The sequence below is a fragment of the Diachasma alloeum genome, unplaced genomic scaffold (genome assembly GCF_001412515.2).
Source record: "Diachasma alloeum isolate Michigan unplaced genomic scaffold, Dall2.0 Dall_scaffold_01194, whole genome shotgun sequence".
Classification (NCBI taxonomy): domain Eukaryota; kingdom Metazoa; phylum Arthropoda; class Insecta; order Hymenoptera; family Braconidae; genus Diachasma; species Diachasma alloeum.
In genome coordinates this window covers 13,966-30,995 of record NW_021681303.1, presented here as the reverse complement: position 1 = coordinate 30,995, position 17,030 = coordinate 13,966, and the positions used below count along the sequence as shown (strand labels likewise).

At 34.3% G+C, this 17,030-nt stretch overlaps 1 protein-coding gene across 1 annotated transcript in view; it reads right to left on the bottom strand.

The window, feature by feature from the left end:
* The window catches only part of LOC107046080 (protein CDV3), a gene marked incomplete at its 5' end in the record, with an annotated part of 31,834 nt that extends 16,824 nt beyond the window's left edge, over positions 1-15,010 (bottom strand). Inside the window, one exon of the mRNA XM_015268577.1 lies at positions 14,988-15,010. Coding sequence (XP_015124063.1) covers positions 14,988-15,010 — 23 coding nt within the window. The remainder of the gene's footprint in view (positions 1-14,987) is intronic.
* Between the last annotated feature and the right edge of the window lie 2,020 nt (positions 15,011-17,030).

The following is a 17,030-nucleotide window of genomic DNA, read 5'->3' as shown; positions in this document are numbered from 1 at the left end:
CGGATAAACATGGTGAATCTGCCCCCAGCGAATTTCAAGGCGGCAATTTTTTCACATACCGTGAGGGCGGCAGTTCTCGGATGGTTAAGGGTAACTCGGCCATCAATAACCGATTCTTCGTTGTTTTTTTCGTCAAATATGAAGTTTGCGGTTTCCATAGTCATTTTTGATGTTTTTGGGACAAGAACACGTTTGATTTTTATTAAAAAACTTCGGAATTCGATAAATATTTATTAAAACAAAACACAGCTCCGCGGATTCAGTTCTCGAACGTCAAAAATTGACCCACTTCAGTTCTCGGACGACATGAATTCAGTTCTCGGACGAAGTGAATGAGAGGGGTTTGGGAGAAGGAAAAATATAGGAAATCAATTGTAAAAAATATTTTCGACAGATCTATTCTCATTCCAATAGCCATAAACTTATTACACACTAAACGATAACCATGAATAACCATTATTATTATGAATTAAGAGTAATTGAGCCAAGAGATTTCATCAGTTTGTGAACGGAATTCTGCAATTGATCCTTAGTGACGGGAAACCCCCTATCAGCCATGTAACAAATCCATTCTACCAGTTTCTTCTCATAAAATTCTCTCACAATACACTCAGGGCCAGGTCTGTTGATGCCAGCTTTTGTCTTGCCATTTGCCTTGTCATATAAAGTTGACTTAGGGATATTATATTCTTTGCTGACTGATACCAAAGATCTTCCTGTTCTGATCATCGTCAGAGCACTTTCTAACTGCTCAGGAGTATACTCTGGTGCTTTTGATTTTCTTGGTCGCGAAAGCGTCGCAGGCCTGAAAGAGTCGAAGAATGGATGATTTTTTTTGTTATTATTCTTGGGAATCATTATTTTTTTTCAAAAACGTGAGAAGAATGTCTCCATGAAAATAAGAGCACTGACAGGGATGAACGTCTGTATGAATAAATTTAATGAAAAAATTTAGCGCTTTCTCTGAGATTTTTTTTTCAGCAATTTTAGCAACAAAAATTAATAAAAATTTAGCAGAAATAAATTCTAATATTTACACCTATGAATTTCATTAAACATCTCAAAATCTATTTACTTTTTTCAAACCGAATATCTCTTGGACAAATGAAACGGTAAGATGAACGGTATTAGATAAAATTCTATATAAATGGTCCAAAAAACGAATAGGATTTTCCAATAGCATTATAATGGATCTGGAGTTCCAAGAGAATTCTCATAGAATTCCACTAGAAATGCAATAGAATTTCTCAGAGAAAGTGTTAAGTTTTTCTGTCAAATTTCTTCATGCGTGCGATTGAGGTTAAGGATATCCAAGTAGTTCAGGCAATTTTTTCTGGGGGAAATCCCCTTCAGAGTTTATAGACTAGACCAAGAGTATTTTTCAGGTGCAGTATAAACTTTAGTTTCCGAACATATTTTCGAGAAAACTATTTTTGAAAGAATGAAATTTAACACATTGTGTCCATAAGAGCTGTATACTCCCACCTTCAATCCAATAGTTCATAGTCTTAAAGCGTTTTCTCGTACACATAACCGTATATGACTTTGTTCGTTACACTCTCTAGTTTTTTTGGGACATTAAAAAACATAGGTTTCCGGACAGATAATTGCAAACAATCAAATTAAAAGCTTCTTGATTGGGACGACGGCCATATTGGGTGGTTTGAATCCGTGCGTTCCTAACGTCTGACAACAGTCCGCTCAAGTGACTACTCGGACCGAATTTACGAGGTTATATACAACACATGTGCAGTGTTGCCGTATGATCATTAGAGGTTAGACCAACGAAAGTCAAGTGTGAAATTGAATTAAATATTTTCACAATATTCATTGAAGAAATTACTGAAAAAATGTATTCAATAATGAAAAATCCGAAAAAGTATGGGGACGGCAAGATTTTCAACAAAACTGAAATCTTGCTTGAAAAAAAGTTGCCAATTTGAACGAAGTACTTGGATATCCTTAAGCACATGGATAAACACGTCCGTGAACTGAACCCACCTCGCCTTTGGTGGATTCAGATCTCGGATCCTCAATTTCTCCAATAATTTATTTATTTTTTTTAAATGTCGACATCTATTTTTATTCGAAAATTAACCTTCAACTGATAAAAACCGATGATAAACAATTTTTCACTTACATTTTGTTGTTAGATCCTTAAGAAGCACAGAGGGATTTCACCGTCCACACACTACATAGCACTCCACAGACCCCCCTACTGTGTGAACCGTCGAATAAATATAAGTGTAATAATTCTGTACACTTAGTGAAATATTAATAAATATTGCAATTTGGGGAGAATTTATTCTACTTTTGGAGGGAATAACAGAAAATGGCCGTCGAGCACTATGGATATGCAATTAATTTGAAATTCAATCGTAAGAGCGCTCTGCGTCCGAGATCTGAAAACCGTCCGAGAACTGCCGTCCTCACGGTATTTACCACCCAAAAAAATAATTCTGTGTAAAATGTCAGATCATTATATCGATCCCCTGCTTTTTTATGTTTAGAAAACTGTTTTTTTCGATTTTTTTTTTCGAGTACTTTAAAGCTACTTAAAAATCTGAAAAAATTCGGAAAAATCAAAAAAGTATCAAAATTGAAGGGAAACATTTTTAATTGATTTTTAATTATTAAACAATATTTTTGATCGACACTTCTTTTTTTTTTAATCATTCTCATAGGTAAAGATTTTTCTACCACTTTGACAAAAAGTGACGAGATTGTAGCCTCAATTCCCCACATTTTGAGAAAAAACAAGTTTGAAAATTCCACCTACAACGCATTTAAAAAAAATAAAAACATCAAATTTTTGCGTTTTTTCATGGAAATCCTTCCGTCAATCATCCCTACAGGTCTGTTAATTGATCACTATATTCAATCTAGTATTGTGGCACATTATACTTTTGAAGGAGAGCAACTGCTGGGCAAAATCGCTAGCATTGCAATAAAACGATTTGGGTTGACTGAGTTCTTAGCTGAATTTCCCGGCAATATCTCCGAATCTAAGAGAGATAGCAAAATTTTTGTAACGACCTTATTTGAAATTCAGCTATTCAAACTAGTCAAACAGTCACCGGGCTCAACGAAAATCTCGAGAAACTTCGGGACCCTTCGGGGTCAGTCAGCTACGAAGAAAATCCCCGAAAAAGTCAGTAGTATCGCTCTAGCCACCGAGAGAGTCACTCTAATCACAGTACTGTATCGCCATAACCGCTCAATCGAGTACATCACCGGAGTACATTAACGCGATACATTTGAGTCTAGCGCTCCGTACAGCGTCTCTATTTAATTGAATTCTATTATCAATTAATTCCGAGTTAACTATCAATTATTTTGAGTCAATCATCAAGTTCAATATCGAGAGAATCTCAAGTGCAGTGCATTTTCAAATCATCATTTAATTGACTTTGTCGAGCAACTCAACAGTGTAACATTATTAATCTATCAAGACGCGTGGGTTATTCCACAATAAAGTACATCAACAGTGTGGTTTTCTAATTCCGCGTGTTAATTTTCCACCTCCTTCCACAATTCCACTTTTCCCCAACCGGCATCTCAATTTAGCTTCAATCTCAAACAGACCTTTTTTGTAACTTTTGATTCGCTTTACAAGAAAGATTACGAGAAAAAAATTTGTATCTGTCTTACATTCCGAGCTATTCATTGAAAACTAACGAATACCAAAACTGGCTTGAACCGTTTTGCTGCTATGCTACTGAAATGGAACACAAGGTATGATGGTATTCCGAGTCAGAATAAAAGTCCAATTTGAATTCCGATTTTTATCAAAATTGAATTCGGAAAGCTCCAAGGAAATCAGTTGAATAAGCATCAAACATCATGTGTAATCTCTACCATGAAACATATCTGGTAATCCATATATAAAATTGAAAATCCGTGGCGGGTCCCAAAAGTACAAAAGTACCACAAATCTTTCACTTCTGAGAAATTGAATCGAGAAGAGAAGAGGCCATGCAGGTTGTGGATAGAAAGTATTATGCAAATCGTCACGGGAATTGAGCAGATCAAATACACATTTGATATTATCAAATTCGTAATCAAAACCTTACTATCTCCTGGTGAACAGTGGGTAAAAAATAATATTCAATTATCGGAAATTAGAGAACTAAGTAGAATTAGGCAGTGTCTATTCACACGGTCCACGGTAAATTTTACCGTGGATATAGGCTATATTTTACCGTGGATATACGGTAATTTCTACCGTGGATATAAGGTAAGCAGCGGGGTACGTTAGGCCCATTTTTTTACTGTGGATAAAAGGTAATTCTTACTGTGGATATAAGGTAAAGCAGTGGTGTGCATCGGGCCCATTTTTACCGTGGAAATAGGGAAGATTTTCACCGTGGATATAAAGTAACTTTTTTCTACCGTGCAGATAAGGGGAGTGAATGGGGTGCAGTGTTTCCACTTTTTACCGTGGAAGATAGTTTTAAAGATGACAAATGTCTCTAAAGATGATGTCTGTTTTCAACTGGAAAGCGCAATTGTGACAACATCGTCCAGTGGGGTCTAGGAGTGTCCCCTGGTTCAAAACCATCTTTAGAGGCATGAGCACACCATTTTTCGAGCCGCTTATTCATTTGAGCTCNCTCAAATGAAAGAGCGGCTCGAAAAATGGCGTGGAGAAGTCTTTAAAGATGACAAATGTCTCTAAAGATGATGTCTGTTTTCAACTGGAAAGCGCAATTGTGACAACATCGTCCAGTGGGGTCTAGGAGTGTCCCCTGGTTCAAAACCATCTTTAGAGGCATGAGCACACCATTTTTCGAGCCGCTTATTCATTTGAGCTCAATAAAACTTTCATATCTTGTCTGACATCACTTTGGTTTTAATTGAAAACAACTCTGGTCTTCAACTCTGGTTTTAATTGAAAACCAGAGTTTGTAGCAGAGATGTCAGACAAGATATGAATGGTTTCTTGGGCTCAAATGAAAGAGCGGCTCGAAAAATGGTGTGCTGATATCTCCAAAGATGGTTTTGAACCAGGGGAGACTCCTAGACCCCACTGGACGATGTTGTCACAATTGCGCTTTTCAGTTGAAAACAGACATCATCTTTAGAGACATTTGTCATCTTTAAGTGTCTATTTACACGGTCCACGGTAAATGTTGCCGTGGATATAGGGTATATTTTAATTTTCCAGTCAGATTATATATTGAAAAAACAGCAATTTTTTTAGTTTATCAACAAATAATAAGTTAAATATGAAAGTTGAGTGAAAAGGTCAACAGAGTGAAAATGGAGAGAGAACGAGAAAAAATCACCAAAAGGTGATTTTTCCTCGTAAGAACAAAAGTTCTTATTCCAATTCTTATTGATAACTGGATCAAAAGTTATGTTATGGCAAATTTTGGTTGAAAAATAAAAAAAAGGAAAAAATGGGGACTGCTGAAAAATTGAAAAATGTTTTTAAAAAAATTTCCTCTCCTGAAGACATTCTGTGAAGAATTATTTGCATTTTGCAACTAAAATGGACTTTTCGGCGTTGGCGGCGAATCAGCTTTTTCGTAGTTCAACTTTGAGCGCGCTTGGCGACTTGACGGTTTAAGTTGCGAAAATGCCGCCAGTGACTTTTTTGTAGGAAATGTTATGCTCTACAAATTAAGCCTTATGCATTTTTATCCTATCTATCCGGGTTTCGTCGGCGTAAAGCAAAAAAGGTCGCGTGGACGCTTAATTTTGCAGTTTTGAATCTTTTTAAACAATTTCCCGGTTTGCTACAATCCCAAAAACTTAGTATGTGTTTCATATGATTCTTCCGCATGATATCTCATGGTTTTTATCCTTCTTCTATCATCCTCGATTTCGGCCAAAAAAAAGTCCTTATTTGATTGGCCTGCAAACTTTATTCGTCTCTCGTTTGACCCTGGTCGTCACCCCCCTGATCTTTGAATTTTTAAAGGCTCTAACCCATAATACAACTAGATCCGCGCGATAATTTCCCTACGCGATGCTTACCACTGATCTCCCTTATATACACGTTAGACATCACCATAGATCCACGGTAAAATCTCCCTTGCATCCACGGTAAAATGTGGAAACACTGCACGCCATTCACTCACCTTATATGCACGGTAAAAAAAAATTACTTTGTATCCACGGTGAAAATCTTCCCTATATCCACGGTAAAAATTACCTTTTATCCACGGTAAAACAATGGGCCTAACGTACCCCACTGCTTGCCTTATATCCACGGTAAAATATACCCTATATCCACGGCAACATTTACCGTGGACCGTGTAAATAGACACTGCCATAGAATTAACGTCCACTTGTCAGTTGATTAAAATTGGGAAGTCGAAATGTTAAGGAAGGACTTCAATAGGAGTCATTTCTGGTTGGACTATTCTGATTATATATTTAGTCCAATGGCTCACCGCGCTCACTTTGGCCTATACGATACTTTCAATCATTTTAGTCATCCCTTCCATTTGAAACTTCTGATAATTTAACTCTCCTGATCATTTCGCTGGTTCCTTCTCATCATTTGCTGAGCTTGCCTGATTTTTACAAAGAAGTATGAAACCAAGTTGGGAATTTTAATGGAAAAAATCAATCTATAATTTGAAATTATTAATTTCTGAGAATCAAGGATTTGGTTTACAATGTTTGCCCTCTAATTGAGCCATATTGTTTGATTCATTCGATTCCTTCGAGGTTTCCTGAACCTGAATTCGTTGCAAAAGAAAATTTACATAGGAATCTACTTAGCTTCGGGATTTCATAATAATCTGCGTTCCATTCCAATAGGGGAGCGGTAAAACGATTTAAGCCGATTTTATTATTGGTCAGTTTTCATAGTATATTTCTAACCTAGGGAGGGAAAATAAAGGATCCTCAGCCGCCAGTGCACTTACCAGCCGAGCCGAAGGCGAGATTGGTAAGCACGCGGCTGAGGGTCCTTTATTTTACTTCCCGTGGTTAGAACGCGATTTTCCGTCTCGGCGTAGGCGCAAAGTCAGAGTTCCCTCCCGCGAAGCGGGAGGGAAATGTAACTTTGCGCCCGCCGGGACGGAAATGAATATTTCGGAATGTAAAGAAGATATCCATTGCTTTCTCATAACATTTTTTGTAGAGCGAATCGAGTCACAAATAGGTCGTTACCAAAATTTCTGTGGAGTTTTTTGAACTCAAATTGGGTACAAATTGAAATTGGACTTGTGTTTCACTTCAGTAGCATAGCAGCAAAAGGGCTCAAGCCGATTTTGGAATTGATTAGTTTTCAATTGATATCTCGGAATGTAATGCAGATACCATTTTTTTGTATAATCTCTTTTGTAGAGCCGATCAAGAGTTACAAAAAAGATTATTACAAAAATTTCGCTATCTCTCTTAGATTCAAAGATATTGTCTGGAAACTCAGCTAACAACCCAGTCAATTCAAATCGTTTTACCGCTTCGCTAGCGATTTTGCCCAGCAATTGCTCTCCTTCAAAAGTATGATCTGCCGCAATACTGGCGTAGATATAATAATCAATTAACAGACCTGTAGGGATGATTAACGCAAGGATTTCCATAAAAAAATGCAAAAATTTTCACGTTTTTATTTTTTTTGAACCTCCGTAAATTTAGCGACATCGAGTGATTTGGCGGCCATTTTGAAAACACTTAAATTATGTGCTATTTATGTGCTTTTTTTCTGGTATCCAAAAATTTTTGCTATGCTGGGGTACTGGAAAATGAGGGGGGAAAAGCGTCGAAACCAATTAAACACCATAACAGGAATTTTGGTTGGGCGGAGTAGTCGAAAAATGCATGGAAAATTATGTACTCATCAATATTCGTAAGCACAAATGATTTTTATTGCCAATAGCAGCGTGTTGAATTATTTGTTATCAATGAATCTTCTTCTCCTATGTCTACTGAATCGGATTTATAAATGCCTCGAGATTAATGTGCCCATCAATATTAGTTAACAAAAATGATTTTTATGGCAAAAATAGTTGCGTTGTATTTTTATCAAAGACAGACCTAGTCACAGGACTTAGGCTCACAGACTAGACTCAGCTCACGCAGTATGTCTCTTGACTTGGACTTATAAATGACTGGAGATTTATGTGCTCATCAATATTAACCAACAAAAATGATTTTTATGGCAAAAATAGTTGCGTTGTATTTTTTATCAAAGACAGACCGAGTCACATGACTTAGGCCCACGGACTAGACTCAGCTCACGCAGTATGTCTCTTGACTTGGACTTATAAATGACTGAAGATTTATGTGCCCATCAATATTAACCAACAAAAATGATTTTTATGTNAAAGTCTCACTCCAATAACCCACGACTTTTAAAACTCACAGTAGTCTTCCCTTAACACTGATTTCAATCGAGGATAAATTATTATTTATTGTTCCTGAGGTAAATTTCAGTTACTCTCCCGGGTAAAAAACTCCATTGAACATTAAAATTTACATTTTTCCTCAACTGACGTTTTTGTTATCTGAAGCTGGTGCAACCGGGCCTGAATTCATAATTACGTATGTATACCTAGCCGGCAAAAGTAGCAGAATCGAATTTTCGTTATTGGATGATTTGCAGCTCATTATGAGCTAATTTTATACACTTTCAAAAAAATTTTTGCCAACGTCGTTTTTGAAAAAAACGTGCCCATGCTAGCTTTTTTGTAAGCAAGCAAAAAAAATTTTCAAAAATGAGCGATATTTTCTTTTTGACATGGAATAATGTAAAGCTGATTAAAAGCTAATTTTCTACGTTTTCAAAATTTTTTTTGCTGATATACTTTTTGGAAGAACGCCGTTGCTGCTAGCTTACTGCAAGTTAGCAGAAAAATCATCTTAAAATGGAGAACAACCTGATTTTCAGTATCGGCTGATTTAGAGCTCATTAGCAGCTAATTTTTCACGTTTCCAAAAAAAAAATTTTTTTTTTCAAACAAATTTTTCAATTTTTTTCCTAAAAAAAATTGATTTTTTTTTTTCTAAGAAGAGGATGTTAGTACATGCTTACAGACTAGGGATGAATCCTGTTAGTTACCCTTTTGAAAGGAAAAAAATACCGGGGAGTGCCAATTTTTTTTCAAGTCAACAGGAAAAATTCGCAAAAAGGAACAGGATTCTGTTTTTGACGTTGGATAATTTAAAGCTCATTGAGAGCCAATTTCCTACGCTTTCAAAAAATTTTTTGCTCATGTACTTTCTGGGAAAATGCCGTTGCTGCTAGCTTACCGCAAGTTAGCAGAAAAGTCATTGTAAAATGGAGTAAAATCTGTTTTCCAATATCGGATGATTTAGAGCTCATTAGCAGCTAATTTTTCACGTTTGCACTTTTCAAGCACTTTTCAAGTTATCATTTTTCCATCAGTTAATTCCCAACTTTCTGTCAGGGGTTTTTAATTTAGATTGTTCAATTTCCATTTTTACGTGAACTCTTCTTAGATTTCATCGTGGGGGCTGATTCGCGGAGTGTCTCATGACGGCAAGCACCATCTAACAAAATTCTAGGAAATGCTAAAATTTTCATGAGAATGCGGGAAAATTCCCCGAAATTCGAGGGGGTTTTGCAAGTTTCCGAATTTTCTAACGAATTCAGGAGAATTTCGTAAGTTTGTAGAAATATGGAAGAAATCGAAGAAACTCCTTGAAATTTTGAAAGAATTGAATAAACTTGGAAACATTTCGAGAGAAACCAAGTATTTCTGGTTGTTCTCCTAACTCGAAGTTCAGCCAATCAGAGCGCAGTATTTGAGGCTGTCAGACAGTTTTAGTTCGGAAATTTCTTAAAAATTTCAAAATTTTCCAACTCTGACAGCACCAGGCCAATTGCAAGATCAAATCAAATATACAAAGAAAAATAACACTCATGAAAATTCACCTGTTTTCTAGAAATTTCGATAGAATTCTTTGAGTTTCAAGAAATTTTGAATATATCAATCACTTCTAAACATTTCGAGTAATTTCAGAGACTTTTTAAAATTACGTATGTTAACCTAGCAGGCAAAAGTAGCAGAATCGNTGAAAGGAAAAAAATACCGGGGAGTGCCAATTCTTTTGCAAGTCAACAGGAAAAATTCGCAAAAATGAACAGGATTCTGTTTTTGACATTGGATAATTTAAAGCTCATTGAGAGCCAATTTCCTACGCTTTCAAAAAATTTTTTGCTCATGTACTTTCTGGGAAAACGCCGTTGCTGCTAGTTTACCGCAAGTTAGCAGAAAAGTCATTGTAAAATGGAGTAAAATCTGTTTTCCAAGATCGGATGATTTAGAGCTCATTAGCAGCTAATTTTTCACGTTTGCACTTTTCAAACACTTTTCAAGTTACCATTTTTCCATCAGTTAATTCCCAACTTTTTGTCAGGGGTTTTTAATTTAGATTGTTCAATTTCCATTTTGACGTGGACTCTTCTTAGATTTCATCGTGGGGGCTGATTCGCGGAGTGTCTCATGACGGCAAGCACCATCTAACAAAATTCTAGGAAATGCTAAAATTTTCATGAGAATGCGGGAAAATTCCCCGAAATTCGAGGGGGTTTTGCAAGTTTCCGAATTTTCTAACGAATTCAGGAGAATTTCGTAAGTTTGTAGAAATATGGAAGAAATCGAAGAAACTCCTTGAAATTTTGAAAGAATTGAATAAACTTGGAAACATTTCGAGAGAATCCAAGTATTTCTGGTTGTTCTCCTAACTCGAAGTTCAGCCAATCAGAGCGCAGTATTTGAGGCTGTCAGACAGTTTTAGTTCGGAAATTTCTTAAAAATTTCAAAATTTTCCAACTCTGACAGCACCAGGCCAATTGCAAGATCAAATCAAATATACAAAGAAAAATAACACTCATGAAAATTCACCTGTTTTCTAGAAATTTCGATAGAATTCTTTGAGTTTCAAGAAATTTTGAATATATCAATCACTTCTAAACATTTCGAGTAATTTCAGAGACTTTTTAAAATTACGTATGTTAACCTAGCAGGCAAAAGTAGCAGAATCGAATTTTCAATATTGGATAATTTGCAGCTTATTATGAGCTAGTTTTATATGCCTTCAAAAAATTTTTTGCTAATACCGTTTTTGAAAAAAAACGTCTGTGCTAGCTTTTTTGTAAGTTAGCAGAAAAATTATTTAAAAAATCAATAGAATTTGATTTTTGATATCGGATAATTTAAAGCTAATTAACAGCTAATTTTCTACGTTTTCAAAAAATTTTCAGCTAACCCAGTTTTTGGAAAAACGGCGTCAATGCTAGCTTACCGCAAGTTAGCAGAAAAAATGGTTAAAAAATGAACAAACTTTCGTTTTCAATATGGGATAATTTAGAGCTCGTTAGCAGCTATTTTTTTACGTTTCAAAAAATTAAAAAAAAAAAAACAATTTTTTTTTCAAAACAAAATTTTTTCTGAATTTTTGTTTTTTTTTTGACAAAACGACGCATTTATATACTTTTGACTGAAATGTAGAAACAAACTAAATCTCATTCATAAAAGTGGCAAAAAAAACAGTTTTGTTATTGGATAATTGAAAAATCATTACCAGATGATTTGTTATAATTCCAAAAGTTTTCATCTTTATGCCGTTTGGAAAACAATAGCGTTGCGGCTTATTATGAGCTAATTTTATCTGCATTTAAAAATTTTTCTGCTAATGTCATTTTAAAAAAAGCGTATTCATGCTAGCATGATGCGTATGCTAGCTTTTTTGTAAGTTAGCAGAATAATCATTTAAAAAATCAACAGAATTGAATTTCCGATATCGGATCATTTAAAGCTAATTGAGAGCTAATTTTCTACGTATGCAAAAAAATTTTCAACTAACCCAGTTTTTGGAAAAACGGCGTTGATGCTACCTTACCGCAAGTTAGCAGAAAAAATGGTTAAAAATTAACAAAATTTGGTTTTCGACATGGGATAATTTACAACTCATTAGCAACTATTTTTCACGTTTCGAAAAATTGTTGAAAAAACTTTTTTTTCTCAAAAAATGTGTTTTTTTAATAAAAAAATTCAATGTTTCTTTTTCATAAAATGTAGGAATGACCACATTTGTGAAAGTGATAAAAAAATCCTTTTTGACATTGGATAATTGAAAAATCATTATCGGATAATTTGTTATTATTCCAAAAGTTTTCATTTTTATGCCGTTCAGAAAACAATAGCGTTGCGGCTTATTATGAGCTAATTTTATATGCACCTAAAAAATTTTCTGCCAATGCCATTTAAAAAAAAACGTATTCATGCTAGTTTTTTTTGTAAGTTAGCAGAATAATCATTTAAAAAATCAAGAGCTAATTTTCTACGTATGCAAAAAAAATTTTAACTAACCCAGTTTTTGGAAAAACGGCGTTGAAGCTACCTTACCGCAAGATAGCAGAACAAATGGTTAAAAAATTAACAAAATTTGGTTTTCGACATGGGATAATTTAGAGCTCATTAGCAGCTATTTCTTCACGTTTCAAAAAATAATTTTTTTTTTCAAAACATTTTTTTTTTTTTTTCACAAAACGACGCATTTATATACTTTTTACCAAAATGTAGAAATGAACGAAAAAATCAGTTTTGACATTGGATAATTGAAAAATCATTACCAGATAATTTGTTATAATTCCAAAAGCTTTCATCTTTATACCGTTCGGAAAACAATAGCGTTGCGGCTTATTATGAGCTAATTTTATATTCATCCAAAAACTGTTCTGCTAATGCCTTTTTAAAAAAAAAGTGTTTCTGCTAGCTTTTCTGTAAGTTAGCAGAAAAATTATTTAAAAAATCAATAGAATTTGATTTTCGATGTCGGATAATTTCAAGCTAATTAAGAGTAAATTTAAAATTATATTGGAAAATCAAAGAAACATGAATTTCAGTTCAATTATTATATATGAATGCATAGTAATCATAAAAATTCAGGTAGTAAATCTATTCTTGAATATTCACTTAATCAAAAATTCCGCCTAAAATAACTACTCAATATTCATTTTTTAATTGAAATTTCATGATCCTTTTCCCTTCCTGAAACCAATTTAATTTCGTTTTTCGGAAAGTTGATGGTTAACTGCTCACAAAGTTTCAATGTATTTACTACAAAGTTTATTCAGTGTCAGTATTTCTCGCAGATGGAATGAGAAATAACCGAGTCTGATAAGGCTGATAATGCACCTATGGGAGTTCCCCCTACTCGACTCCTTTCTCAAAATTGACTACGAAAACAAAAAATTTCGAATTATAAATAATGATGTGTTAATAATTTTTCAATTATCCAATCTCAAAAATGATTTTTTTGCTACTTTTATAAATGAGATTTAGTTCATTTCTACATTTTGGTCAAAAGTAGGTAAATGCGTCGTTTTGTGAAAAAAAAAAATTTGTTGAAAAAAAAAATTATTTTTTGAAACGTGAAAAAAAAATTATCTTCAACAATTTTTCGAAACGTGAAAAATAGTTGCTAATGAGTTATAAATTATCCCACGTCGAAAACCAAATTTTGTTAATTTTTAACCATTTTTTCTGCTAACTTGCGGTAAGGTAGCATCAACGCCGTTTTTCCAAAAACTGGGTTAGCTGAAAATTTTTTTGGATACGTAGAAAATTAGCTCTTAATTAGTTTTAAATGATCCGATATCGGAAATTCAATTCTATTGATTTTTTAAATGATTATTCTGCTAACTTACAAAAAAGCTAGCATACGCATCATGCTAGCATAAATACGCTTTTTTAAAAATGGCATTAGCAGAAAATTTTTAAATGCATATAAAATTAGCTCATAATAAGCCGCAACGCTATTGTTTTCTGAACGGCATAAAAATGAAAACTTTTGGAATTATAACAAATTATCTGGTAATGATTTTTCAATTATCCAATGTCAAAACTGATTTTTTTGCAACTTTTATAAATGAGATTTCATTCATTTCTACATTTTGGTAAAAAGTATATAAATGCGTCGTTTTGTGAAAAAAAAACAAAAATGTTTTGAAAAAAAAATTCTTTTTTGAAACGTGAAAAAATAGCTGCTAATGAGCTCTAAATTATCCCATGTCAAAAACCAAATTTTGTTAATTTTTTAACCATTTTTTCTGCTAATTTGCAGTAAACTAGCATTGACGCCGTTTTTCCAAACACTGGGTTAGCTGGAAATTTTGTAAAAACGTAGAAAATTAGCTGTTAATTAGCTTTAAATTATCCGATATCGAAAATCAAATTTTATTGATTTTTTAAATAATTTTTCTGCTGACTTACAAAAAAGCTAGCAGAGACAGGTTCTTTTCAAAAACGGTATTAGCAAAAAAAATTTTTAAGGCATATAAAATTAGCTCATAATAAGCTGCAAATATATTAGGTAAAAAAAAAGTTGTCTGGATTTCGCTCTATATTCATTTTTCTAGCGTTCCATTTTGCCCCGCCGTCTCATTTTGCCCCACTGTCCCATTTTGCCCCACTCTCCCCTATATATGATATGTATTATTGTGTATATACTATATATACACTGTCCCATTTTGCCCCACTCTCCCCTATATATACATATAATATATACTATATTAATTTGAGAGTGGGGCAAAATGAGACGGCGGGGCAAAATGGGACGCGGGGCAAAATGGAACGCTAGAAAATATGAATATAGAGTGAAATCCAGACAACTTTTTTTTTACCTAAGATGAGTTCAAAAATGATTATTTTAGGTTAAGTCAGTGACATTAGTCTATTCTGTCTTTATCGTTATTTTGTAATCTGAAGCAGATAAGAGAATTTTGATGGGGACCTTTTTTTGGAGAGAATTTCAAGGGCTATAAAAAAGGTTATTATAAAAATTTCGCTATCTTGATTATAGAAATGATAATTCGCTGTTGAACTCAGTGACAACAGTCCATTTTACAGTTTTTGGCTACTATTTTGTAATCTAAGAGAGATAAGAGAATTTTTATCAGAACCTTATTTATAGAGAATCTCAAGGGCTACAAAAAAGATTTGTTTGAAACGTAGTTAAAATTCAGTACATCAACGGTTGACCACAGATCGGCCACTTACGAAAATCTTCAGGAAACCTCGGGTCAACGGTCCTAGTCAATCACCGAATCTCAGCGTTAGTTAGTTTCAGATCATTGTACAGAGCAGTATCGCACCTTAGGAGCTCTTAGTAGCTACTAGCCTTACCTTCGAACGGCGTCAGTACATCACTCGTTCGAAGCAGTTATTTATCAGTACATCTCCTATTTGAATTCTCAGTACAGTCTCCTATTATTCAGTATATTGTTCAGAAAATCTCCAGTGTTAAATTCAGAACAGTTTGAATTAATTTCAGTGACAATTAACAGAGTGTAACAAGTGACGCTAAGGTGGTTCGATTCCACCGAATAAATCAGTATATTTTTTATAGACTCAGTGCGTTCGTTTTTCACCGGCATTTCCACTACCCCTTTCCCAATCCACCCTAAATTCAGTTTTCCCTCCAAACAAGATTCCCAAGAAAATTTCGCTATCTTCATTACAAGAAAAATAATTTTGAGTTGACTCAATGGTCCACTCTGCAGTTTTCGGCGAGTATCTTGTAATCTAAGAGGGACGCGACTAATTTGAGGGATATATTTTAAAAAGATCATTATGAAAATTTGTCGATCTCCATTGGATTTCAAGATATTTGGTAAACTTCTTGACAATCGACTCGGATTGTGAAAATTCTCTTAGAATTCATGGGAAGTCCCTGAGTTCTTTCAAATTATTTAAAAAACTTGACGAATTTTCTTCGAAGGTTCCGGAAACTTGGAGCATTCTTTCAAAATCTCTGTAAATCTCGATTCCTCCAAAATTTCTAGAAACTTGAACAACTCTCCCGCAATTTTTTGAAGTTTCTCCTCTTTGTTCCTAAAAAGTTGGAAATTCCTCTGGAAATTTTGAAAAGTCTCTAAAATGACTCCAAAATGTGTAGAAGTGATTGATATATGNAAAATTCTCTTAGAATTCATGGGAAGTCCCTGAGTTCTTTCAAATTATTTAAAAAACTTGACGAATTTTCTTCGAAGGTTCCGGAAACTTGGAGCATTCTTTCAAAATCTCTGTAAATCTCGATTCCTCCAAAATTTCTAGAAACTTGAACAACTCTCCCGCAATTTTTTGAAGTTTCTCCTCTTTGTTCCTAAAAAGTTGGAAATTCCTCTGGAAATTTTGAAAAGTCTCTAAAATGACTCCAAAATGTGTAGAAGTGATTGATATATGCAAAATTTCTTGAAACTCAAAGAATTCTATCGAAATTTCTAGAAAACAGGTGAATTTTCATGAGTATTATTTTTCTTTGTATATTTGATTTGATCTTGCAATTGGTCTGGTGCTGTCAGAGTTGGAAAATTTTGGAATTTGTAAGAAATTTCCGAACTAAAACTGTCTGACAGCCTCAAATACTGCGCTCTGATTGGCTGAACTTCGAGTTAGGAGAACAACCAGAAATACTTGGATTCTCTCGAAATGTTTCCAAGTTTATTCAATTCTTTCAAAATTTCAAGGAGTTTCTTCGATTTCTTCCATATTTCTACAAACTTACGAAATTCTCCTGAATTCGTTAGAAAATTCGGAAACTTGCAAAACCCCCTCGAATTTCGGGGAATTTTCCCGCATTCTCATGAAAATTTTAGCATTTCCTCGAATTTTGTTAGATGGTGCTTGCCGTCATGAGACACTCCGCGAATCAGCCCCCACGATGAAATCTAAGAAGAGTCCACGTCAAAATGGAAATTGAACAATCTAAATTAAAAACCCCTGACAGAAAGTTGGGAATTAACTGATGGAAAAATGGTAACTTGAAAAGTGCTTGAAAAGTGCAAACGTGAAAAATTAGCTGCTAATGAGCTCTAAATCATCCGATCTTGGAAAACAGATTTTACTCCATTTTACAATGACTTTTCTGCTAACTTGCGGTAAACTAGCAGCAACGGCGTTTTCCCAGAAAGTACATGAGCAAAAAATTTTTTGAAAGTGTAGGAAATTGGCTCTCAATGAGCTTTAAATTATCCAATGTCAAAAACAGAATCCTGTTCCTTTTTGCGAATTTTTCCTGTTGACTTGCAAAAAAATTGGCAC